General features: G+C 41.0%; 1 protein-coding gene across 2 annotated transcripts in view; it reads right to left on the bottom strand.

Moving 5' to 3' along the window:
* epb41l5 (erythrocyte membrane protein band 4.1 like 5) overlaps window positions 1–20614 on the bottom strand; it is a 62540-nt gene extending 41926 nt beyond the window's left edge. For both annotated transcript variants that reach the window (XM_080456589.1, XM_080456590.1), the window contains exons 1-7: window positions 20468–20614; window positions 17983–18254; window positions 5341–5445; window positions 3609–3651; window positions 2881–2959; window positions 1950–1994; window positions 508–560 (exon numbers count right to left, since the gene is read on the bottom strand). In XM_080456589.1, the coding sequence (XP_080312715.1) occupies window positions 508–560; window positions 1950–1994; window positions 2881–2959; window positions 3609–3651; window positions 5341–5445; window positions 17983–18162 (505 nt within the window). In that variant the 5' untranslated portion in view covers window positions 18163–18254; window positions 20468–20614. The remainder of the gene's footprint in view (window positions 1–507; window positions 561–1949; window positions 1995–2880; window positions 2960–3608; window positions 3652–5340; window positions 5446–17982; window positions 18255–20467) is intronic.
* Between the last annotated feature and the right edge of the window lie 5207 nt (window positions 20615–25821).

The following is a 25821-nucleotide window of genomic DNA, read 5'->3' as shown; positions in this document are numbered from 1 at the left end:
GATCTGCCATTTTTCGGCACGCGACACTGACGCACAGCCAAGTATAAATCAGGCTTAACGTTGCCGGGGAACAAATACAATTCCAACCCCATAGTTGGCCAATATTGCTTTGTAGCAGAATTTAGTTAGCAATGAAGAATTGAATCACTGGAGGCTAGAAATAGCTCCAGAAACCTCAATATTGCAAGTATTAAAACTTTTTCTTTATTTAATCGTAGATCCAAGTTGGGGAAATGTTGTCCTTATTTAATCATAGATCCAAGATGGGGAAATGTTGTCCTTACCTAGGACTCAAACAACATTAAAGCAAATTGCCCATTTAGTGACACATCAGAAATTGGCCTCTGAACCTTAGATATGGATTCAAAGACAGAAGAAGCTTTTGAATCTTACCACATATACCCAGTCCTTTTTTCCCTTGGTGAGAGGAGTGATAATAAGCAGACAGAGTTTAATAAGCTATATCAGCCCTGTGTGTGCGTGCGTGCGTGCGTGCGTGCGTCTTACCCTGCAGTGAGAAGGCAGCCAGCTCCACTGCCGTCTCAAATGGACATTCTAACCTGAACACACAAAGACAAGTCAGTCAGACAAACAACCATGACAATGCAAAAACACTAAAGTCTCAGTTATACTTAGTTGTGTGCCGGTCAGTAAATACTATAGCAGATCTACAAGCTCACAACACGTCACGAATGTGACGCGTTGTGTAAGGCTCCACTGTTACAGTAGTGTGGGGCACTGTCCAGTGATGCAACAGATGTGGTCACATACAGTATGATATTGAAACGATGGGGTTGGCTTAGTAAGCTGATGTCAAGAAAATGAATACAACCAGAGTTAATGCTGAACTTCTACAGCAAGGGTTCCCAAACTTTTCAGGCCGTGAAAACCCAAAATAATCACATTTGAACTGGGCACCCCCCACCAAGCAAGCACTTGGAATTGCAGGCATTAGATTTAGTTTGACTTGCTTCCACGGATACATAATTGTGAAAATAGACAAACTACAAGCTCACAACGCCTCGCACTGTGAGGTGTTGTGAGCTTGTAGATCGTCTATTTTCACAATGTTTGCCTCTTTCTTATAGAGTATTTGTCAATTTGGCCCATTTGGTATAAAAAAAAGGTCTTTAAAGTCCTTAAAGGGTCTACACCATGAAAATCACTTTTTTCTTGGTTTTTTGTATTTTTTGGGGTCCCCAGTGTCTCTTGTACCCAAAAAAATGATTTTTTTTTTAATTCAGTCATTCCTTCTCATTTCATGGATTTCCAGAATGGGCGTGTCTGAACAGGCGATCTCAGAATGGAAATGTTTATGATGTCACAAACATTAATGATGGCAAACCCAATGTTAAATGAAAAGTGCCCGAATCGCTCCGAAACTTTTTCTACCCCCCCTAAGTGGGGGTCTACGAACAAATACTTCGGGCTCGGATTTTGGCTCCGCCCCCCGGAAGTGGGTGAAACAGGCACCTCAAACACTTGGTGGAATTGTTCAAAAATGTTCAAAGTGTTTTTTTTTTTATTTTGTATTTTTCTTAGATGCTTCTTTTTATGCAGATTTTTTTTTTTATAATTTTTTTAATTTTTTTTTTTTATTAACAGACAGAATTGCTCAGTAGCCCCCCCCTGCACAAGAGGACGTTTTGGTATTGCAGCTGAAAGTGCTGTATAAGCCAGAGACAATTGACTTGGGATGAGTACGTATATCTGAGTGATGATTTAGGCTCAAACCTTTTGAAAAAGGTTTGAGGGACATACACCATATGATATTAAATATCAAATATTTTTTTTAAATTCATGGTGTAGCTCCTTTAAATTTGAACTTTAGAAATGTGCAGATACCCTGTATACACTTATACTGACGGTTGATTTGTTTACTGTTGAGTGAGAAAACAATGTTGCACATTAAGCTAATCATCTGGGGACCCCCCACCTACTGTACTTACTTGCCGCTGAGGAGGTCTTGCTTTAGCTGTAATACGAACAGGTATCTGCCATAAGAGAAAGGTCACGTTAAGATACATTCAAGCAATGAAACATTAACATAATCAACTGAAATATAATGGATGGAAGCAACCCTTCGGTGAAAAAGAGAAACTGCTCTGTTCCAAATACTGTTTCTAAGCCAAAGCACCGGCATATCTTCAATATAAAGAGCTAAATACAGACCTCACTCACAGCATTTATTTATTTATTTATATAACATTATTTTTTTCCTTTCAGCAGAAGACCCAATAAAAACAGGACTTTCTTCAAGGTTTATGAGATTAGCTTTAGTCCTAGACCCCATGTCAACAACAGGAAAAGAATGCTTTACCACCACCAATTGCTCTGAGGTTTTAAACAGTGTGTGCACGTGAGAGAGGCAGAGAGAAAACGCATATATGTGTGCATACGTAGCTATATGTATGTATACATACATCGTCTCTGTCGGGTGGAAATTTCATATGTCCAAAACTGTTACTTTTCAGGATTCAAATTCAAAAGTATCAAAAATAGCAGATCGACAAGCTCAAAACGCGGTGCGAAGCGACGCGCTTTGAGCTTGTAGATCTGCCATTTTTGATACTTTTGTGTGACGCTGTAGTATGATCAAGTAGGGCATTAATTTACGAAAAAGGTTTCTGCCAGACAGCAAAGATATGCATACATACTTGAGTGTAGTTAGTAAGTGTGTGTTCATTTTAGTCTATGAGTGGGACAGTTTGTGTTTGTGTGTGTGTGTGTGTGTGTCGTGTGTGTGTGTGTGTGTGTGTGTGTGTGTGTGTGTGTGTGTGTGTGTGTGTGTCGTGTGTGTGTGTGTGTGTGTGTGTGTGTGTGTGTGTGTGTGTGTGTGTGTGTGTGTGTGTGTGTGTGTGTGTGTGTGTCCATTCCTACCTGGTGAGCTCCTCGTGCAGGTTGTTGGGTTCTGAGGAATAGAACTTGACTCTCATGTGTAGGCAGTATGGTGGGCCGACTAACAAAAAAGACAAATGGATGGACAAATGCTATGTCAGTACAAAACAGAAATGCACACATAAATCCTACGTGAGTAACGATATGGGCAGAGGTCATCAATAGGGAGGTCATTACGTTTAACTTAAATCAATCACTGTATTGAATGTAGGCCTGTCACAATTATTACATAATCCTCTCATCGCAATTATTTGAGATAATCGCAATTATTTTTGCATAATTGTCATAATCGTTTCCATGTTGAAAAATGTTGAAAAAAAGCAGAAATAGCAGATAAGCTTACAACGCGTCACAAAGTGACGCGTTGTAAGCTTTTAATTAATAAAATTAATAAATATGTCAATTATGTCTTTGTATATTTCAGTTATTTGTCATATCTGCCCTGTGCAATTTTTGATTATCATATGTTCAACGCCAAACACACAATTAAATCGTTAATCGCAATTATTTGAGTGAAAATTACCGTAATTGTCAACTTAAATTTGTAATCATGACAGCCCATAATGAATGTTGAATAAACTGGCAGATAGAACACAGACAAGCACGTATAGTAACAGCACACATACAGTACAGACATAGCACATAAGTTGAAGTTGTCGCTCAAGATACAATTACAACAGAGAGAGAGTGGCAGGAGATGGTACACTTACTTTTGACTTGCTTTTTGATGCTTTTCGTGACATCCAGCCAATGCTGAAACAAGACGAGCGTGATAAAATTCATTCATGAGAATTAATTTAGCAAACGCAATACAGACCATGCAGAGATACAGTACATATTAATCAGAGACACTCATTTCAGTGTTGAAAAGCATTATATATTTTATAACAAGATCTAGTCCTGATCAAGTGCACACACACACACCCTACACAAATACATAATAAACACATTTCTTTAATCCAAATCTACTAAAAGACGGTCAATGAGCTTGGAGAAAGTTATTTTTCTGTGTTGTAACTCTTGCTTTGGAAGCTCAGGCTCTGTGAGGCATGAACAATGTCAAGGAGTGTGTGTGTGTGTGTGTGTGTGTGTGTGTGTGTAGGAACGGAAGGGCTGTCGCAGAATTCTGACTCTCTCCCCCACATTCCTTACTGCAGCCCTCCCCTCCCCTCCCCTCCCTCCGTCTCTCCCTCCATCTTGTGGCCTCTCCTCCCCTGCTTTACTTGCCGTGTCCCTCCGTCTATACCTGCCTGTCTCATTCTCATGGAATGAAGCTACATACAATCTCATGACTGAAAATGTAATAATATTTAGCCATTGTCCTTCTAAACCTATGTTGGTGCTGTTCTACATACAGGAAAGAAGACAGAAATCACAGACTGAGGCTTTAACCTGTGGCTTTTACGACATTTCTGAGACCATTCCTGTTTTATGGAAGATGCTTCTGATTCTGAACATGTATTCTATTGCTAGTTTGACCACTTCAAATACTCTTTAATCTTAAAATAACTAATAGCCGATCTACAAGCTCACAACACGTCGCAGAGCTTGTACTGTAGATCGGCTGCTGCATGCATTCTCCCTCATTCACTAGCTACAACTGTCCTCTCTTTCTTTCTCCCTCTCTCTCTCTCTCTCTCTCTCTCTCTCTCTCTCTCCTCAAACGTCTTCTTCAATCACTCCCTCATTTTCTAACTTGCTCCCTCACGTCACCTTTTTCATCAGTCCAGCTCTCCTCCCTCCTTCCACAGCCCTCACAGACTATCAGTGTGATATAACTGGGACTCTGGCGGACGCCACAACTTGGAAGCGTTTTTTCCTTCTGCCCTTCCATAGCGGAGGCTGACTCCCGGAGCATAGTAGTGCCTTCGTCCCACTCCTCCCACCCAACACTCCCCGCTGACAGGTGCTGCCCCCAGCCCGTAGGAGTATGTGCAGTGACTATTATCACCCACCCTGACCGGCTTCCCTCAACATGGGAACGATTTTGCAGCATGCTAAATAATTTGCGATCATCTCAAATAATTGCGATTAGACCAGTGGTTTTCAAACTTTTTTCATGCCAAGGACCCCTAAATTGTTATACATTTGGCTGCGGGACCACCATTTGAAAATGTTTTGTGCCAGGGACCGCCAGAAGCAAAGATATCAGTTGCTTTAAAAATATATAAATATTCAACGATATGCACACTTTTTCAAGGTTTTTCAAAAATAGCAGATCTACAAGCTCATAGCGCGGCACTCGGTGCCGCGCTATGAGCTTGTATATCTGCTATTTTTGAATAGCCAAAGCTAAGCGGTTAAAATGATTGTGACGCTATGTTAACTAATTTCGCTGGGGACCCCCCCTGGTACTCACCTCAAGGACCACTGGTGGTCCCCGGACCACTGGTTGAAAACCACTGGATTAGACAATTCTGTAATAAAAGGCCTATTCCTTACCGGTACTTGTGCAGAGTCCATGAAGCGCAGTCCAAAGTAGTCCTTCTCCACGATGTCCAGGTGGTACATGATCTGCTCAAACAGCTCCTCGCCTTTGGCTTTTTTCTGAGAAGATACAAAAAACGGGACAATTTTTGTTTTTGACATTTTCACTAGAGCAGTGGTTCTCAAAGTGGGAGAACCCCCAGGGGTCCTTTGGGGAGATTCCAGGGGGTCCCCCAGCAAAAACGTGTTAATACAGCGTCGCAATCATTCGAACCACTTTATCCATCTATACGTTGGCTATTCAAAAATAGCAGATCTACAAGCTCACAGTGTGTCAGTTCGTGCCGCACTGCGAGCTTGTGCATCTGCTAGTTTTTTTTTAAGATTTCTAAAAAATATCTATATATAATAAATCTCCTCTTCTGGGGGTCCCTGGCACAAAACCTTTTCAGATGAGGGTCCGTGGCCAAATACAATTTGGGCTTTTGGGGGTCCTTGGCACGAAGAAAGTTTGAGAAACACTGCACTAGACGCTCCTCTTCTACACAACGCCTCCTCCAGCTAGTGCAGAATGCGGTGGCTAGACTGTTAACCAATACTTATAGAAGGTCACAAATCACACCTGTGCTTGCTGCATTACATTGGCTAACAAATGACTCATAAATCACCTATAAAGCTCTCCATGGGCTGGCCCCAAATTATTTAACCGAACTACAGCACCCCCAAGGTCAATGTGAGATTACGTAGGTCTTCAGACAAAGGCCTTCTCACTGTCCCTAAAACCAGGCTGAAAACAAAAGGTATAGATAGAGCAGCTACTCTCTGGAATGACATACCACTGTCCTTAAAAAATGCTGAGTCAGTCGATGCCTTTAAAATGCTACTAAAAACTCATTTATTTCGCAAACATTTTGGTTTGGAATATTGTTTATTTCTATGTATTGTTGATTTCTATGTACTGTTTCGCTGCTCTGTTTGTAAATTATTTTTTATTGTTGCTCTATTTCAATGTGATGTTCTCATTTTATTTTTAGCTTAGTTATTGTACAGCACCTTGTAACATTTGTTTTGAAAGGCGCTCTATAAATACATTTACTGTACCGTACCGTACCTAGAGTAACAGGGTTTTTACGGCATGGCTGTACTAGTACCAAGCCATAGAACAATAGTTTGTCTCTATATCTGTATGTTATGTATGTACTGTATCTCTGTTCCCAGAAAAATGCACCAAGAGTGCAGCTCATGCCGCTATACGTGTGTCATGTCATCAAACAGAAGCACCTCCAGCCAGCCATGGAAAACTGTGAAATGCCTGGTGATGTGAAAACGACCGAGAGTGAAAGTAGGCTCGTACAGTAGTTGAAATTGTCTCCGTCGGGTGGAAACCTCATATGTCCAAAACTTACTTTTCAGGATTCAAATTCAAAAACGGCAAAAGTAGTAGATAGCAGGCGTTAATTTAAAGGGATAGTTCACCCAAAAAAAATATTTTTTTCCTATCGATTAGTCACCCCATGGAGACTTGAATCCATGGAGAAGTTTTTGTTTTTGTCGCTTTCGTAAGCCAATGATTTGATGAGCGGTAGGCAGCGGTTCCGGTAGGAGACACAAAAGAGACTCTTTGTGTCTCCTACCGGAACCACTGCCGGTCATCAAATTATTGGCTTAGGAATGCGACAAAAACAAAAACATCTCCATGGATTCAAGTCTCCATGGGGTGACTAATCGACAGAGAAAAAAAACATTTTGGGGTGAACTATCCCTTTAAGAAAAAACACAAAAAAAGTTAAAATATGGAGATAGGAGGTGACAGGAGGGGAAAGTCTTGAAGTGATTCAAGTTTGACAGGGCGTTTCCTCTGTGTGGGAAACTGCCGTACCAGTCTCCGCTTGGACTGCGCTCAGCGCTGGGAGCTCTCATGTGCTCTCCGTCTCTCTCTCTCTCTCTCTCTCTCAAACACACACACACACACTCTCACAGGCCTCAGACATCCACAAGCCCCCAGTGCCAAGCACAGCGGCAGGGGTTGCCGTGGTAACAGGGGCTGAAGTGCCCCAGACGACGGTGGCGGCAGCAGAGCGCAGAGAAGTCTAGTGGCTGTCTGGGTCATGTGACCATCTGGCGCACTGGGCCTCGCCACTATACACGGCAGGACAAGTGGTTAACTAAGATCCATGCTCCTGCTGCCCTCTTCTCTTCTCTTCCCTCCCTCTCTACAGATGTCTTTACAGCTCCTTGTCTTTGCACAGCATCACTAAAATGGGGCAACATTTTCAAATATATTTTTCTCTGTTGCAGGCCTCTCTACACCAGTGGTTCTCGAACGTTTTTGTGTCAAGGACCCGCAAATTGATATATATTTGGAAAAGGGGCTAGGCTCTTCTTTGGCTTCCAGGGAGTTTGCATGCAAGGTTTGTTTACTATATTAACTACTTTTGCTGGGGACCCCCTGGAACCCCCCCCCCCCCCCACTTTGAGAACTAATGTGGGGTGAGCTCAAAGGCAGCCCACCCATGGGTTTTTATGAGAATGTGATGTGACTACCTGACTTTATTCACTCTTTAAGTGAGTTTTAATGGTTTCTTTCCTTTGCATTAGAGGGCTTTAAAAGGGCTGTGCCAAAGTTACAAATGCACTACTTTAGAACGGCACAGTCAAATCCTCAGTGTTAATTTAACTCTGAGGGCAAAAATGGAACCAAATCGACCTGTAAGGGTCGATTTGATTTACAGCGCAGAGTCTCAACGGGCCCTAGGTTCTGCACACACACACACACACACACACACACACCCCATTCCCTGCTGACTGCTCCTCCACCTAAACACTGCAGAAGCCAACTGTGATAGATGAGTGGATGGTAGTGGGTGTTCTACAACCTCCTGTGTCCACACACACACACACAGAGCTCCTGGGTAGCAGGCCCCATGCTAGTTGGCATAGCTGACAAAGCATCCCGCAGCCCTACAGTAGCCTGGGAGAGAGCATACAAAGGGGTCATTGTGTGTGTGTGTGTGTGTGTGTGTGTGTGTGTGTGTGTGTGTGTGTGTGTGTGTGTGTGTGTGTGTGTGTGTGTGTGTGTGTGTGTGTGTGTGTGTGTGTGTCACCTAAAGCCTTGTTACACTGTAGCATTATTCACCAGAGGGTTTGCAGCAAGACAACCTGCTCCGTCTGTCTTAATGTTAGTGGGTTCAGGCTACATTTTCAAGTAATCCATTGGCTGTTTTAGCTGAGAGTGTGTGTTTTACAACAACTGTTACTATAGAATAAAGACTGCACTGGGCTAGTTCTACTGTACCATGCCGTCTTGTAACTCATTGGTTCTCAAACTTTTCAGGCCGCGACCCCCCAAAATAGTCATATTTGAACTGGTACAACTCCTGGGACCCAGGAGTTGTACATTTTGTTTGACTCGTTTCCACAGATAAGTGGTCAAAATAGGTGATCTACAAGCTCACATATTTTCACAGCCTCTTTCTTACTTTTGACGCAGTAATGGACTTTGATCTTGGGACCCCCCCCCCCCCCCCCGCCAAAATCCCGACCCGACACACAGGTTCAGAACCACTGTTAACAACAGATACCGTCCAGCCTACAGGTTGGGTAGGACAGGGAGCCTGTTCAACAGGGAGTGGGGGGACCAAGGGAGGGACAGCGTGTTCCTCTGCATGGCGTTACACCCTCCTGGTGAAAAACTCCTGAAAAGAAGCAAGCTGGCCACTCCCTGTGTATCGAAGGAGACATGTAGTTGTCCAAAACTGTTACTTTTAAGGATTCCATTTTTTATTTTTTTTTGCTAAAAGTAGCATATCAACAAGCTCAAACCGCGTTGTCTACGCAGGACACGATGGCTGCACTCTACAACAGTTAGTTCTCAAACCTTTTCATGGCAAGGACCCCAAAATTGATATGTATTTGGCCGCGGGCCCCCATTGGAAAATCCGCTTTGCCAGGGACCACCAGAAGAGAAGATTTATGTAAAAAAGTAAATGAAAAAATATTCAAAGTTTTTCAAACAAAACAATATTTTTTCAGATATTTTCAAAAATAGCAGATAAAGCCGTTAAAATGATAGTGATGCTACATTAACTAATTTTGCTGCCCCCACCCCAAGGACCCCACTTTGAGAACCACTGCTCTACTACACACAAAGAGAAGATTCTTGTTATTATGATTCAGCAAACGGACAACAAGGTGATTCATACAATAACAGGCCTCGAGGTTGAATGAACCATCTCAGTTACTCATCAGATACAAGGCTGAATGCCTGCCTTTTTATAATGCTCCCATACTCTACCAAAGAACCAAAGAAAGAGATATGGTTGTGACGGATCTTTTAGACTTGTGAGTGTAAGTGAATCACAAGGCTGTGTGTGTGTGTGTGTGTGTGTGTGTGTGTGTGTGTGTGTGTGTGTGTGTGTGTGTGTGTGTGTGTGTGTGTGTGTGTGTGTGTGTGTGTGTGTGTGTGTATTACTGCATTAGCATGGCTACTGACTCACTGAGGTCTCCCTAGGAAACAACCTTGGGTGGCCACACATACCACACACACATACGTTGTGCATGCAAACACACACACACACACACACACACACACACACACACACACACACACACACACACACACACACACACACACACAGTAGTATGGCCAGCCCAGTAAAACATGTCAAGGAGCTTCATTCAGATCCAGTCTCTCTTCCAATTATTTACAACCACTTGAACATCTTTCACAAGACGCTGCCATTATGGAGCCTTAAATAGTGGAACGTTAGGGCTATTTAACCCCAAAGTACACGCTGCAACAATCTGTACCGCAGCACCAGCTGTGTGTGCCATTGCCGTTTCCTACAGCAGTTCTCAAAGTGGGGTCCAGGGACCCCCCAGGGGTCCTTGGGGGGTTAGCAGGGGGTCCCCAGCCAAATTAGTTAATATAGCGTCACAATCATTTTAACCACTTTAACCATATTTTATACTTTGGCTATAAACATTTTTTTTTACATTTTTGGTAAATCTTTGAATATATATATATATATTTTTAACTCAAAAATGTTCTTCTGGATGGGGGTCGGCGGCCAAATACATATGATTTTGGGGGTCCTTGACATGAAAAGGTTTGAGCAGCACTGATAAAGCAACATAAGATTTTCTGAAAACTGTTGTGTTGCGTTTAGACGGCAACAGTGTTATCGGGGGTTGAAACCGCAACAAAGTGAAACCCCCTTCCAGAGTGGAAATCTTTGAAAACGCTCCGCCTCGCATATCCATGTGAACGGGCAACACGGGGGAATCCGCAAAACGTGTGATGTCATGGCTTACATCGGCTCACGTCCCGTATACTACTATTACATGTTGTTCTTCTGTGTTATATATATATATATATATATATATATATATATATATATATATATATATATATATATATATATATATATATATATATATATATATATGTGTACTCTCGGCATCATTGTAAATGAGGGTCTCCCTCAATGATCTCTCCGAGAATCTTAAATAAAAGGTTAAATGAACATTGGTGCAGAGCCGTAGAACCACGCTGCATTGGTGTATGTAAACAAACAGCTGTGATAGGAAGTAGAACGGAAGTGGTTCTACGCATGCGTGACTGGTCTATCTGGCAGTGTGTCACCGCCAGCTAGCCCACCTGGCATGCACACTACAGTGTTCAATCACTGTTGCGCCTCGTCTAAACGGAGAATAAAAAGTGAGAACGCAATGGGCCTTAATGGGTTAAACAATCGCTCTGTTTGTACTCAACAGTTCAGAGTCATAAAAGAGGAAAAACATTACACACACACACCTATCATATAAACACATTTATATGTGTTTATATGATAAGTGTGTCAGAGACAGAGATAGTAGAAGCTGGAGGCTTAAAAAGGCTAAAGCCCTGCAGTGGATCCCAAAACACTTCATCATCTCTTTCTGCTTCAGAGGTCCTAGTCTGCCACTGTGTTCATGCTCTTCTACAACAAGGAAGATGAGAACACACACACACACACACACACACACGTCCCCAAGGGGCGGACAAAAACAACAAGGCAACTAATTATTTGTACTAATTAGGCGCAAAGCTGCTTCCCTAATCACTGTTTTTAGTTTGCATTGCTACGTGATGAGAGAGAAATACACAGTACATCTGAGATTCTCTAGTTGGATCATGGTTTCATCATGGCTTAATGTTTTAGCATGTTAAAGATGTCTCCCACACAACACACTCACACATCGCAAACAGGGAGGCTTTGACACATCTGGCTCTTAACTCTTAAGACCTGAGGCCGATTCAAAAATGTCTTCAGTTTTCTGAAAACCTTATGTTGCTATATCAGTGGTGCTCAAACTTTTTCATGTCAAGGAACCCAAGAATTATGCCGACACCCATCTCAAAATATTTTGTTCCAGGGAACTCTTATAAAAATTGCTTATATATATATATATATATATATATATATATATATATATATATATATATATATATATATATATATATATATATATATATATATATATATATATATTCAAATATTTGCACAAATATTTGCACAAAATAGCAGATCTACAAGCTCATAGCACAAAACAAAGTGACGCACTATGAGCTTGTATATCTGCTATTTTTGAATAGCCAAAGAATAAAATAAAGGTTAAAATGATTGTGATGCTATATTAAACTAAGCCTCTTCAGGCCTCTTCTGTACTGCTGCTGACACATTAGGTAAACCCACCTCTAAAAGCTCAGGGAAGCAAAAACAACCCCAGAGCCAAGTTTTAATAAAGACCCAACAATGCTGCTAACAGCACAGTAGTTCAGAGCAGGCTGTTAACTCAATGTACAGGCATGACAGACCAACCAACTGAAGCACTAGAAACAAGGAATACAAACTCGAGGACAACAGTTGTACATTTGTTATTGCTTTAGACCAGTGGCTTTTTCATATCAAGGTCCATTATTTCTTCGGCATTTGAGCCACGGACCACCATTTGATTTAGCCTCTCAGACCCAAGACTTAGAATATTTCGTTGTTATTGGATAAGATTTTGTCCACAATTCCATGCTGTATTGATGTTGTTACCATAGGAGAGGCAAACGTTGATCAAAATAACAATTCTTTAATGAAGTAATGCAGATGTTTAACGATGATTTAACTCTTGAGAGCGTAAAATGAAACCAAATGGGCCCGTAAGGAGTTAAAGATCTATAAGGGTCCATTTGGTTACCAACTCTCCATCATTTAACTGGGGACCACCCGGAACCCCCTCAAGGACCATTGGTGGTACCCGGACCACTGGTTGAGAACCACTGCTTTAGACCAAAGGGGAACATAGGGAAGAGTGAGTTACAACCAGTGATTAAACCGTTAAAACTGATGACTGACATCTATAATGCCTTACTGTGCTGTTTACGTTCATGTTGCATATTTAACCAATTTCAACCAATTTCATCCCAGTTTTGGGCAAGTCATTATAAGGGGTAACTTTTCAAAAATAGTTGCAAGCTCACAATTTATCAATGTTTTTTCGACACGTTGTGAGCTTGTAGATTGCCCATTTTCACTGTGCGAGACCGTTGTTCAAATGGGGTAATGTCATGATCTGATCTCCTCTCCATTTGTTTCTTGGCTGTGCAGAGATAGTTGATGTAAACCTACATGTAATCATTACCAAAAGAAGAGCATTCAAACAGAGCAACATTTCCAAATCAGAGGCAGGTCTCTCTTGCCGATAACATCATAAGGCTACTTGGGTGGGTTTCACGGTGGAATGACAGGTTGTAAAAAGCTCCGGTAAGGTCAGGGGCCAAGTGAAGGCTAGACATAAAACTTTTAAAAAAATTAACTTATGTCAAAAGATATGACGTAATATAAAAGAACACATTCATGCATTCATATAAAGCATTTCAGTGAGCTGGAAGAAGGCAGTGTAAAAACACCACAGAACTCAAGGCGGCCAGTATACGTACATCAATTAACACCGCAGGCATAATGGGACACAATAAATTCACCACCACAGCGAGAAGAACCTAGTGAAAACAAGCCCATAAATTCCAGTGATAATGTCTAACGCTGCTATAAAGTGAACCTTTAACATGTTTGATGGCTGTCGCCCCAAAGACAAAAGCTCTCTTTAGGTAAACAGCGAGCATGACTGAAGTGAAAGAGAGAGCAAGTTAAGAGAGAGTGAGACAGAGAGGGAGAGAGAAAGAGAGAGGGAGAGAGAAAGAGAAAGAGAGAAGTCAGAGCTGATAACATTCCAGAGGAAGGAGTAGTGAATAACAACAACACAGGTCTATCTGGAGGTGCAGCAGGCATACACTCGGCTCCATTCAATGCTGAGCTGATCAACTAGACTAGTGGTTCTCATTCTGTGGGTCGGGGTCCCCACATGATTCTTTTTTTTTGGGGGGGGGTCGGGGGGTTCCCAGATGACAGTTAACTATTTCAGTGCCATGCTTATTTATGGAATTTTGGTTCTGAGTGCCACAACCAAAATTAATTGTAAAAAAAAAGTGCTTAGGAGCCGAGATACAGCCTTTTTCAGTAAAAAGTTAAACAAGAAGTGAATGGAGCAGCAAATCTTCAAATCATCATATCTTGGGTTCTGAACATGTTTTTCCAAAAAAAAAAAAAAACGTGACGTCATGTGGCACAGAATGAGTTAAGTGACAATTTAAGGACTTTTTTGATACTTCAACAAAAAAAAAGAAAGAAAGAAAAAAAGACCATTACTGCATCAAAAGTAATCAGCAAACTATACTATAAAAACTGGTCAAACATTGGTCAAATTGTCAAATAATGTAAGAAAGAGGCAAAAGTTGTGAAAATAGCAGATCTACAAGCTCACAACGCCTCCCAACGCTTGTAGATCGGCTATTTTCACAATATTTATCTGTGGAACCGAGTCAAACATTAATGTAATGCCTCAACTCCTACAATATGATTATTTAGGCCTTAGCCTGAAAAGGTTGAGAACCATTGAACTAGTAGTTCTCACACTCTTTTATGTCAAGGACCCCAAAATTGATCATATGCATTTGGCTGCAGACCACCATCTAAAAATGTTTTGTGCCAGGGACCCCAGAAGAGAAGATTTGTGTTAAAAAAAATGTTGCTTAACGAAAAAGAAAATTCAAAGATTTGCAAAAAATCGCAAGATTTAAAAAGAAATAGCAGATCTACAAGCTCGTAGCGCGGCACGAAGTGACGCCCTATGAACTTGTAAATCTGCTATTTTTGAATAGCCAAAGTATAAAATATGGTTAAAATGATTGTTAGGTTATATTAAATAATTTTGGGGACCCCCTGGAGGGCAAGGGTTGATTCGATTTGTTGATAGGCTATATAAAAAATATACTGTATATCGTCTCTGTCGGATGGAAACCTCATATATGTCCAAAACTGTTACTTTTCAGGATTCAAATTCAAAAGTAGCAGATCTACAAGCTCAAAACTGTTAATCTTTTAATATTTTTTGATTAGGAAATATAAAACGTCTTCAACTGCTGGACACAGTGGACAGCTTGATTTACAAAGTAGAGGTAGAAAAATGCAAAAATGCATAAGCGAATGCCCGAGTGAGCTTGTAGATCTACTAGTGTCGATGCGTGACACCGGTGCACAACTAAAGCCTGATTTATACTCAGTTGCGTGCCGACATCGCGCTCAGTAAATAGCAGATCGACAAGCTCACAATGCGTCATGTTGTGAGCTTGTATATCTGCTATTGTTTACGGCAGGCAACACCAATGTGTAACTAAGTATACTGTAAATCAGGCTTAAATAGAAGTATAAATCAGCCTTCAAAGAATGTTAGATTTAGAACAAGAGAATGGTTAAATACCAGCAGCAAACTGGCTCACTGGAATGCGGCACGTTCGACAGCCGGAATGCCAGTGGAATTCCAAAACCAGCAATATCTTTGATATACACACACACACACACTTGCACAATACTATGTAAAGGTGAGGTGATTCTTTTCTAGTAGTCTGCGACTCTGCGTGTGTGTGTGTGTGTGTGTGTGTGTGTGAAGAAAAGCAGGCAGAGAGGGTGGCAGAACAGATGCATATAGATCATTGGTTCTCAAGGTGGAGTCTGGGGACCCCCAGGGGTCCTTGGGTGGGGTTCCAGGGGGTCCCCCAGCAAAAGTAGTTAATGTGGCATCACAATCATTTTAACCACTTTATCCATTTATATGTTGGCTATTTAAAAAATAGAAAGATATACTGTTCAAGCTCACAGCGTGTCACTTTGTGCCACACTGCGAGCTTGAACATCTGCTATTTTTGAAACTTTTTGAAAAATATTTAAAAAAAATTGAAACCTTAGAATAATTTTGAAAACGTTTTTAACACAAATCTTCTCTTCTGGGGGTCCATGGCAAAAAACATTTTCAGACGGGAGTCCGTGGCCAAATACATATCACTTTGGGGGTCCTTGACATGAAAAACTTTGAGAACCACTGATATACAGTAGACATACTGTACATAAGTGAGAGGAAAGACAAAGCAGAGGAGATAAAGGGAAAAAAAACATGAAAGGAGGAAGAGGGGGACGGGTGCAACCATGACGACGCTCTGTTGACTTGGCAGTGTGACAATCAGGTCACGTGACAGTCACAGTCATGTGATCAGGTGGCATTCGCAGAGGATCATGGAATTACGGGTGATCAACAGCACTAGTCCCCACACACACACACACACACACACACCTAAGCTCGGCTGTGACATAACAGCCACCACAACAGTTCTGTATTGCTAGTGAGAGAGAGAGAGAGCATGGCCATTCACGGTCGAGCGACCATATGTTTATATTGAGAGAGGGGCCGTCACAGACGGTGAGTTGGACTAGTAAAACATAACCAGACCAGTGGCTTTATCACCTCACGTGAATTAACTTATCCCCCAACTGCCAGATTCATATTTAGATCTTTGCTGGAAAACGGATATAATGGCATATCATCAGAGTGTTCAACTGTTGAACACTTCTCCATTCATGTAAAAAAAAAAAAACACTAATATTGAACACACTGAGAATATGCAAGCGATATCATGATGCTGCCGGCACGGTGTTCACACTTGCTTTTCGCAAAGACTTTGCCTGCAATGTTGTAGGTCCCAAGCAGGCATGAATTCCCAAACAAGATTGCCACCACTCAAAATCCGGCGCACGTTCACGCAACACCAAAATCAAAATATGCTGACGCATTGCCTGCGAATCTTGTATATCTGAACAGGGCTTATGGTAGGTTACACACAGTGACCTGTACAACTACATCTGTGGGTACAGCCTACAACAGCATGGGTCTTCCAACAGGGGGTCCTCAGAGTAAGTATTTCCTTGCTTACGGTAATGAAAGTATTCCATAAGTGTTGCGCTGGCCGTCCGTCCAGCGCAACGCGGTCGCCTCGGAAAACAAGGAAGCGTTGATTAAATAGAATACATTTTCGGTTACTGCATTTTCTATGTCTCGCTTCAAAAACATTCTTGAGAGCAATGTTTAGCTGTACATGATATTGTGCGTTTGTTTACATGACTGTCATGTTGGATATGGCATAAAATTCAAGCAGCGCAGTAGGTGCTCTGAGGCTTTGATTAGACAGCGGTCTGTTATTGAGCCCATCGGTCATTATCCAGAAATAACACACAGCTGAATTCAGTGATTGACCAATCAGAATCAAGCATTCAACCAAGCCGTGTAATAAGTTGCGACAGTGTTAGCCCGCTGCTTGTTTTGGTACACTTGATAAATATACAAAGTTAACGCTGATAGGTCAGGAGTCCAGGACAAGAGGTTACATTCCTGACCTTTCCAGCCATTTCCACTAATTTAGTACCAAACCAGGTGCAATCTGAGATCTCTAAAAAAATAACAATGGTTCCTTCTTAAACAGAATGGCCGGTAATGTAGACCAGTGGTTCTCTAAAAAGTGGGGTCCGGGGACCCCCAGGGGTTCATGGGGGGAGGGTTCCCCAGCAAAAGTAGTTAATGTAGCATCACAACATTTTTAACCACTTTATACATTGGCTATTCAAAAATAGCAGATCTACAAACTCACAGCGCGTCACTTTGTGCCACGCTGCCTGTGAGCTTGTATATCTGCTAAAAAATGTTTTAGACCTTTTAATAATTTTGAATTTCTTTTAACACATATCTTCTCTTCTGGGGGTCCCTGGCACAAAACATTTTCAGATGGGGGTCCACGGCCAAATACATATCAATGTGGGGGTCCTTGGCACGAAAAACGTTGAGAACTAATAATCTAAGACTTATTTAGCAGCACCGTCAAACATGTACCGTTGTTGTTCGTAGGAATAAACGCAGAAGCACCCGGGAGGAAGTGGACTAAGAAAGGGGAGGAGACAAACTGAGTTTCTGTTTCTACACAAAAAAGGAGGTGGTGCCCCCAGAGGCAAAAACAAAGGTTTTTGGGTTCCCAGATTGGATGACTTATTAAATTCTTCACTTGAGCCACAGCAGCATTCTCTGACACAGTATCATCCAGTATCATAACTGGAATCAACCAGACAGTGAACCAAGATATGTCCCTCTCATTTTCTTTGTGGATTGCTGGGGGAACACGGTGCGAATCCTTGGGGTTCACGACTCAAAATCAAAGCGGTTTCTTTACTCTTCTTTCTGTACTCTTACCGGCAGGTCCACGCTGACGTCCGTGCCGTCCAGCAAGGAAACGCGGCAGGTGATGACGGAGATGGCGTCGCCGGCGGCGGGGATGTGGGTGGTGGCGCGCTGGGCCTCCCGCAGGCGGGCCTTCTCTGCGTGCTTCCTGATGGAGCGCCGTCCCAGCGTCCTGCGCAGGAAACTCAGCATGGTGGAGGAGGGTCAGGGGAGCAGGCGCTGGAGGAACGAGGGGCAAGGGGGGAGGGTGGTGGTGGGAGGGGGGGGGGGCGACGCTACTGTACCTGTGGGAGAGAAAGAGAGATAAGCAGGTCAGGTGTGTGAAAATGCATAGAGGGTTTGTGTGTGTGTTAACTCATTAAAACCTGAGGCCGAACAAATGCCTTCTAAATCAGGTAGTTCTTCTCACACTTTCAAGATTTTTCAAAAATGTTAAAAAATAGCAGATGCACAAGCTCGCAGTGAGCTTGTACATCTGCTGAGTGTGTGTGTGTGTGTGTGTGTGTGTGTGTGTGTGTGTGTGTGTGTGTGTGTGTGTGTGTGTGTGTGTGTGTGTGTGTGAGAGAGATATGGGGAGGGTGCGGTGGAGTAAATGAATAATTGCCGACTAGCAAGAAGAACCTGAAATATTATTTAAAGCAGGTGTGTGGTTTAAGAGACTCATTTATGTGTCAGAAAATAACGATAGTATTTGCAAGCAACATAACTAGACCATCTATAGTCAACTACTCAACCTCACATTTCTTCCAAATAAAAAAAAAAGAGGACCTGAACACCTTTTTGGATTAATTCTAAATTGTTCATTTTCCCATGTTGGAAAAATAAACAAAGTCATATATTATAGCTTTATAGTACCCTTACGTTACCTTTTGGCCTCAAACTAGCATTTACCATCCTTATTACAATTAATCTAGCATTGCATTCTTACAGGAGGCCACCCTTGTGTAAATACTAGGCTGCATTAGCAAAGTGACAAACGCTGCCATATGTTGGATTTATACAGGCTGTTAATAGATGACTTTACATTTATTGCTTCGTGAACAATAGCAGATAAACGTTTACAACCCGTATGAAACTGGCTTTTTAGTGTCGGTTAAGGGGACGGAGAGTTTAAACCCCTGTCATGTAATATTGTGTGCTGTTGTTACAGTGTAACTAGATGATTGAGCAGCAGCGCAGCAGAAAGCAACAGGTTGTTGGTTAATAAGTAAGAATGCGCACGTTATGCTGCACGGGACGTCTCCCCCTGAGAGGTAAACATGTAGCTCTACAGTGGAAAACATAACGTTGGGCCGATACTCGGTCATTATGTTGTGACAGAACGAACGCTCCCTTTAGCTTAGGGAGGCTAGCAGCAGCTCCTGTGATGCTGATGGGGAGCGGTGTTGCCAGGTTTAGCGAGAGAAACCAGCAATCGGGTCTATGAAAACAAGCCAAAAATAAGCGACTATAATAGGCTATGTGAGGCATTTTAAACCTTGTATGTATACTGAGCTCAGTGGTGGAAGAAGTACTCAAATTCTTTACTTAAGTAAAAGTACCAATACTGCAATATGAAAATACTCTGTTACAAGTAAAAGTCCAGAATTAAAAATGTACTTGAGTAAAAGTACAAAAGTATTGGCATCAAAATGTACTTAAAGTACCAAAAGTAAAAGTACTAAATATTTGAAAATAGCAGATCTACAAGCTCACAACGCGTCGCGGTGCGACGCGTTGTGAGCTTGTAGATCGGCTATTTTCAAATAGCCTGGGTATAAAATAGGGCTAAAGTGGTTAATGTATGTTTCATTATATCATAGTTTATATCTGAAAAGTAACTAGTAACTAAAGTTTTCAAATAATTGTAGTGGAGTAAAAGTACAATATTTGCCTCTGAGATGTAGTGGAGTAGAATTAAAAGTATTGGAAATTGGAAATACTCAAGTAAAGTACAAATACCTCAAAATTGTACTTAAGTACAGTACTTGAGTAAATGTACTTAGTTACTTTCCACCACTGACTGAGCTGAGCATGTATATAAATAAAATAAAATGAACTCTTGAAGAAAATGAAACATTGAAAACATTCGAATATTTTTGAAACATTAATGTTTCGTATGGGACCCCCATACAAGCTTTAAGTTGTTAAAATGATTCTAACAATACAAATCTTGCATGAGGGGTCCCTTGTCATCAAATATTTTCAGATCTGCAGGACAATTTGGGACAAATACATATTAATTTGGGGGGGTCCTTGACATGAAAATGTTTTGAGAACCAATGGGTTTAAACAACATTTTAGGAATAGAGCCCAAATAAGCAACTACACTTTAGAAAACAAGCCCGCAACTACCAATATTTACAAGCTACACAGAAAAAAAACAAGCCCAATGTCGCTTATAATAAGCAGACATGGCAACACTGCTGATGGTGAGGAACAACACTTGCTGCTCCGCCGACCGACACACTTGTAGATCCACAGTATAAACTCCTTATACAAAGATAAACATACGTACAAGAGACTCTGGCAGGGATTCACAGTGAGATCACGTCCGCTTTCATCGTCCAGGTTTCGGTAAAACGACTTGGGTTTGGTTTATAGTTCCATGGTGAATGAATTCCTTGTGTTTCTTTTCTCTCTGCGGTGATAATTTTCAGCTCAACTCCCAACTAAAAAAAACTGGGAGGCAAGATGATTCCTCACCCCCCCCCCCCCCTCCGGAAGTGACGTCGTGGATAAATCCCTGGCAAAACTTCATTGGTATTTTTTAAAGGCATAATCCGGTGTAAATTCGTAACTTTCATTGCTCATAGATCAGTGGTTCTCAAACTTTTTCATGTCGAGGACCCCCCAAATTGACACTTATTATTTGAAAAGATATGCCAAGGCCCCCCCCATAAAAGAAGATTTTTACGCCTCAGCAGTGATTTTCAACCATTTTAATTTCAAGGATCCCCAGTTTACATGCATTTAACGGACCCCCATTTAATGGCATTTATATCTATGGGACCCCAATTTCTATTGTAAAATTTTACAAACCCATAACGGTCAATTTGGTTCCTAACTATCTATAATTTAGCTGCGGACCCCCTGGAATTCCCTCAAGGACCCCTGGGGGTCCCCGGACCCCACTTTGAGAACCAACGTCATAATCACTTAACGCACTTTCTTCAAATGTCCCTCCCTTACAATAACACATAATTTTAGATACCACACATTTACTGGACAACAAACAAACGGTTCTGGATTGTTAAATGTTGTCAGATCAAGCTAGATAGATTTGCTTTGCTGAAGATACAAAAAGCACAACTAATGTATGAAGATTTCTTAACATATATACATGTCTAATACACAATTAAAAAAAAGTGTGTGTCTGTAAATGCCAACTTTTATTATTATCTAAACCAGTGGTTCCCAAACATTTTAGCTCAAGACCCAAAAGAGAAATTATAGACGTTTGCCCCGGAGCCGGGACCCAAACTAGTGAGAATAGCAGATCTACAACGCGTCACTTCGTGCTGTGTTGTGAGCTTGCTTGTCACTACTTCTTAAACATTAAGTTTTCTAATTTATGGAATTTCTTTGATTTTTATTTTATTTATTCATGAAATTCCTTGGAAAAAAAGATAATTTTTTGGATAATGTTTTTTGAAAATGTTTTGAAATAATAATTAAAAACAAAATGTAGGAAACAAAAAAAGAAAGGGACCCATACAAAGGGGTCCCGACCTTATTTTTAACTCTATGGTCCCGACAGGGAACCAGTGATCTAATCATTTTACAGCAGCACCAGCACCACCCTCTGGCTAGTTTGGGAACAGTCCAGTAAGGGCAATTTCCAGAGTTGCAATTTCACACTTGGCAGGTGCATGATGCATCATGTGTTACTGATAACCAGTGGTGGAAAGTAACTAAGTACATGTACTCAAATACTGTACTTAAGTAAAATGTTGGGGTATTTCTACTTTACTGGAGTATTTTCCATTTTCAATACTTGTACTGGTGGTACTCCACTACATCTCAGGAGGAAAATATTGTACTTTTACTCCACTACAATTATTTGAAAACTTTAGTTACTTGTTACTTTGTAGATTTGTATCTTTTTTTTTTTTTTTTAATACATGAACCACTTCAGACCTATATATATACTTTGGCTATTTGAAAATAGCCGATCTACAAGACGATCTACGAGCTTGTAGATCGGCTATTTTCTTTTTTTTCCTTCTACATTTTTATCCCGCGATTTTTGTAACCCATTTTTTTCACCCGGTGCCAATTTCCTAAGTGATCCTGGGCGCTACACCAGCCCTACACCAGTATTACACCTGTCACCCCACAGTAGGGAGGCCAGGGCCGAGCTCATGCTTCCTTCAGGCATGAGAGCCAACTGACCTTCTTGTCACCTGACGGGGGAGTTTCCCTGGTTGGACGTAGCGCGTGGAAGGAACACGTTATTCCAACCAGTTCCCTTCCCCTCCATCAGGCGCCCCGGCTGTCATGGGGGAGGCGGTATAGTGACCAGGATTACTACATGTTTTTGTGAGGGTATTAACTACCCTAGGAGACACGGGGAGAACATGCAAACTCCACACAGAGTAGGCCCTTTCGCCAACCCCACCTAGGGTATGGGCACTGATGACGCGGAGGAGAAGACACGCCCCCAGTGCCCACAGCGTCCCCGGCGGGAATCGAACCCAGGACCTTCTAGCTGTGAGGCGACAGCGCTACCGACTGCGCCACCAAAAATATGTTTTATCATACATATTTACACCCATGTTGAATCATTTGCTGGAGCCCTATATCTACAAATAATCTAGATTCATATCCCCCGAAGGGTATGGTCTAGTATCTACAAATAATCTAGATACAGTTCTCGCTCTGATGAAGAACTTAACCGGTAATGTTGGCATTTTTATAGAATAAAAATTGTTTAACCCATTAAGACTGGGAAAGCATCTGTGTCACTTTAGATTTTAGCCATATTTTATACTTTCGCTATTCAAAAATAGCAGATCTACAAGCTCGTAGCTTGTAGATCTTGAAGATGTGTGCAAATATTTGAATATATGTATTTTTAAAGAAAACATTCTTAACAAAAATCTTTGCTTCTGGGGGTCCCAGGAACTAAATATTTTGAGATGGGGGTCCGCGACCAAATACATATAATTTTGGGGTCCTTGACATGGAAAAGCACCACTGATATAGAAACATACGTTTTTCAGAAAACTGTTAGGATTTAGAAGACATTTTGTAGAATCGGAACCTCAGGCCTTAAACTTTACTTCCTCCAAATGTTTTGAGTGCTCGGATCTCCTCTTCCTTTTTAAATCTAGATATATATTTGATCTTCATTTTGAATCAACGTGCAACTCTCTAAGTGTAATGGCCACTATTAGGTCACAGGCTTGATAAGTGATGAAAGCCATTAAGGCCAAATGTAGTTGGCTGTCCTTAATCATCTGAATTGACAATTTATTGTTTGTTATAGGGCTGAGTGATATGACTTCAAATCAACTTCAAACTTTTACCTCGATTACTATTAATGAACGATTATTACAAAATATATATAATTGTGAAAATAGCAGATCTACAAGCTCATATTTAACGTGTCCCGATGCGATGTGTTGCGAGCTTGTAGATCAACTATTGCCGCTATTTTTGTATGCCATCATTGTACACCGAAGTATAATCCAGCATTAAGTGGTTATTAAGACCAGAGAATAGATTTAGTAGATAATAAACAAATCTGTTCTAACTTTTTCATGTCGAGTTGTTGATATTCAAGAAAAAATAAACCTGCTTCTTGTTTATTGGATTACACGAGCAAGATTAAGTCGGTTATTGGTTCTACATATCGGTTTTGATAGGTTCGGTTACTAGCCCAGCTCTAGTTTGTTACCATTATATGTTTCTAATATAGTGGTTTCAATATTGTGGAGCACTTTGAGATACATTCAATTTATAAAAAGGTGCTATATTACTTCTTATTTGTAATTTCACACCGTTTTCTCACAAGCCAAACATGATTTTTGCAGACTACTGGGTAAGGAAGGCGGCAACGCTCGGCTTGTGGCGTCATTCTACATACCATAACAGTGCAGTCTAGTTTTCTCCAAATATGTTTCTGTGATTCGCCTTTGGACGAAAGATCCACAGTGTGGCATAAAGCTAGTATCAAACAAATGTTGGTCTCCTCACTGTGCATCACTGGTTCTCAAAGTGGATTCCAGGGACTCTCTGGGTTCCTTTAGGGGGGGGTCTAAATTGACCCTTACAAGTCTGCAACTCTGACAGTATACAAATGGAACCAAATGGACCCATTAGGGTCCATTTGGTTCCGTTTGTATACCGTCAGAGTTAAGGGGAGACCTTGAAATTTAAAAGTTTGAGAACCACTGCTGTACATCACTCCATTGCCAGACCTCACTTTTACAGTATGGCAAAGCAAGGTGATCTGAAGCCACATCTTCATGCTTTGACAGACAAGCTTTAATTGGTCACAATCAAGCTTATAGACATGTCCGAAGCACTGTAAAACCATGATACCAGAAGAACAAGCAACTGAAGACAAAGGGGTTTTTTATGACACAGGTAGAGGAGATTAACCAAGGGCATATACGGTAAAACATTTCTCATTATTTTGTTTCATTATATATACACTTGCTGTTATAGATTAAGGTTCAAATAAAACACACGTTTTCTCAAAATAGCATTTTTGAAATACACACCATTCGTGTCACATAAAAAAAATAGACAAACCCAAAATAAAACAAAATGAAAAACAAAATGTTTCAACTCACAAATGATTTTCCCTTTTATTTTAAAGATTTTTTTTCATATACAACATTGTATTTACATGGTCTAGTATTATTTACACAAAATTAACAAGTGGCACTGTGTAGTTAGGAGTTCTCTTTTCTTGTTTTTCTCATTCCCTACGGGTGTCTTTAAAAACAAAATAAAAACGATAAATTAAAAAAGAAAAAGAAAAGTTACCTCAACACCACTTTTAAGTTTCTGACTTTTTAGTTTGTTTGTTTTTCAGTAGCGCTATCTGCCACCCAGTCTTCTGCAAAGTGCTGTCCTTTTCCCAACCCAGTTTGAACGGTTTCATCTTTACAAAAATACAAACTTGGCTAACCCTTCCCTCCCCCGTTACCGGTCATCTCCAAACCACCGCCGATCAGTACCCTAAACACACAGACCAAGGGTCTTCAATGTTTGTCAGGCCAAGGACCCCATTAGATGAGAGAGATTAGATGAGAGATGAAGCAGGGACCCCCAGTACATATTGTATAAAATTGTGTAACCGACTAAAATTTTTCATAGAAAGCTTCATAGACTTGTTTGACAACACTATCATCAGTTGTGTAAATTAATGTTTGTTTACACATAATATCTTCTATTAATATGTTGGACTCATGTTAATGTGTATTTTAAGACATTTAACCACATAAACCCTCAATACCTTGGCTCTGTACTTGGGTCTGCTCTTTTTTCCCTCTTCAAATGACACAGACAGCACCCATTATTCTGCTCCATTATTCTGCCCCAACACTTCAAAACAAAAAAAGAGAGCTCAATGCTGGACATTCATGGAGATGGATAGTTCGAAAGCCATGGTTTCTTTCCATCTGAATACTTGGGAAGTTTGTTTCTTCCACCAACAGGCTTTTTGTTTTATTTTGCTTTTGTGATCTTTACGTCACAAAAACAAAGCACTGTGATTATCTTAAACGTAATAAGAAATTACTAGATGATGGTCTTATAGTTTGTGTGTTAGTGTAGTTTTATTTGAAGTTTGAATCAATACAGACCACAATGGAAATGTCTTTGGACTTGATTGTGTTTTATCCTTTTCTTTTGTCA

The sequence above is a fragment of the Gymnoscopelus braueri genome (genome assembly GCF_963280865.1).
Source record: "Gymnoscopelus braueri genome assembly, chromosome: 18".
In the NCBI taxonomy this organism is placed as follows: Eukaryota; Metazoa; Chordata; class Actinopteri; order Myctophiformes; family Myctophidae; genus Gymnoscopelus; species Gymnoscopelus braueri.
This window is presented reverse-complemented; position numbering and strand designations above follow the sequence as displayed.